General features: G+C 41.6%; 1 protein-coding gene across 1 annotated transcript; it reads right to left on the reverse strand.

The window, feature by feature from the left end:
- Positions 1-66: 66 nt before the first annotated feature.
- On the reverse strand, positions 67-310 carry SARC_18072 (hypothetical protein; the record flags this gene model as incomplete). Its single annotated transcript, XM_014287844.1, has 1 exon — positions 67-310. A coding segment is annotated over one exon (244 nt), but the record flags the coding sequence as incomplete, so codon positions are not given.
- Positions 311-644: the final 334 nt, after the last annotated feature.

The raw sequence follows: 644 nt of genomic DNA on the forward strand, positions 1-644 counted from the left end.
TATATATATGTATATACACACACACACACACATATATAATATATATATATATATATATATATATACTGTCTTCATCGTAGTAGTACTCTCGGTTGCCCAGTCCCAGAGCGCCCTCGCCTACCCACATGATACACTCGTCACTGCTCTTCATGTCAGCCTCAGCACCACATCCAAACACGACGCCTATCTCCAACTTGTGTAGTTGTGCTACGAGTTGCATATAGTCCTGTCGCGTGTTGACTGCGTCTATCTGATCCAGTAGGTCCTGTAAGGGCTCTAAGCCATCGGCTTCTATCTTGTCAGTGTCCATCGCGGCCCGCCAGAACATGCCGACCTAGATTGGGAGAGATACAAGGTCGGGTGATCAATGTGGCTAATGGTAGGTATCAGCTGGTACCGAGCTTGATCTGTACACTGTGAGAACGCTAAGGATGGCATTCGCTATAGTACATGATTGAAATAGGTTTATAGGCCATGATACAAAGTATTCAGTGTATGATGAGCCAGAATGAATAGAATCACGTCAGGTACGGCGGCGATTGCTCTGGACATAGAGAGCACCAGCAAACAACAAAATAGCTCGGATACATATATATATATATATATATATATAAATAAATAAATAAATAAATATTATATATACA

The sequence above is a fragment of the Sphaeroforma arctica genome (genome assembly GCF_001186125.1).
Source record: "Sphaeroforma arctica JP610 unplaced genomic scaffold supercont1.13584, whole genome shotgun sequence".
In the NCBI taxonomy this organism is placed as follows: Eukaryota; class Ichthyosporea; order Ichthyophonida; genus Sphaeroforma; species Sphaeroforma arctica.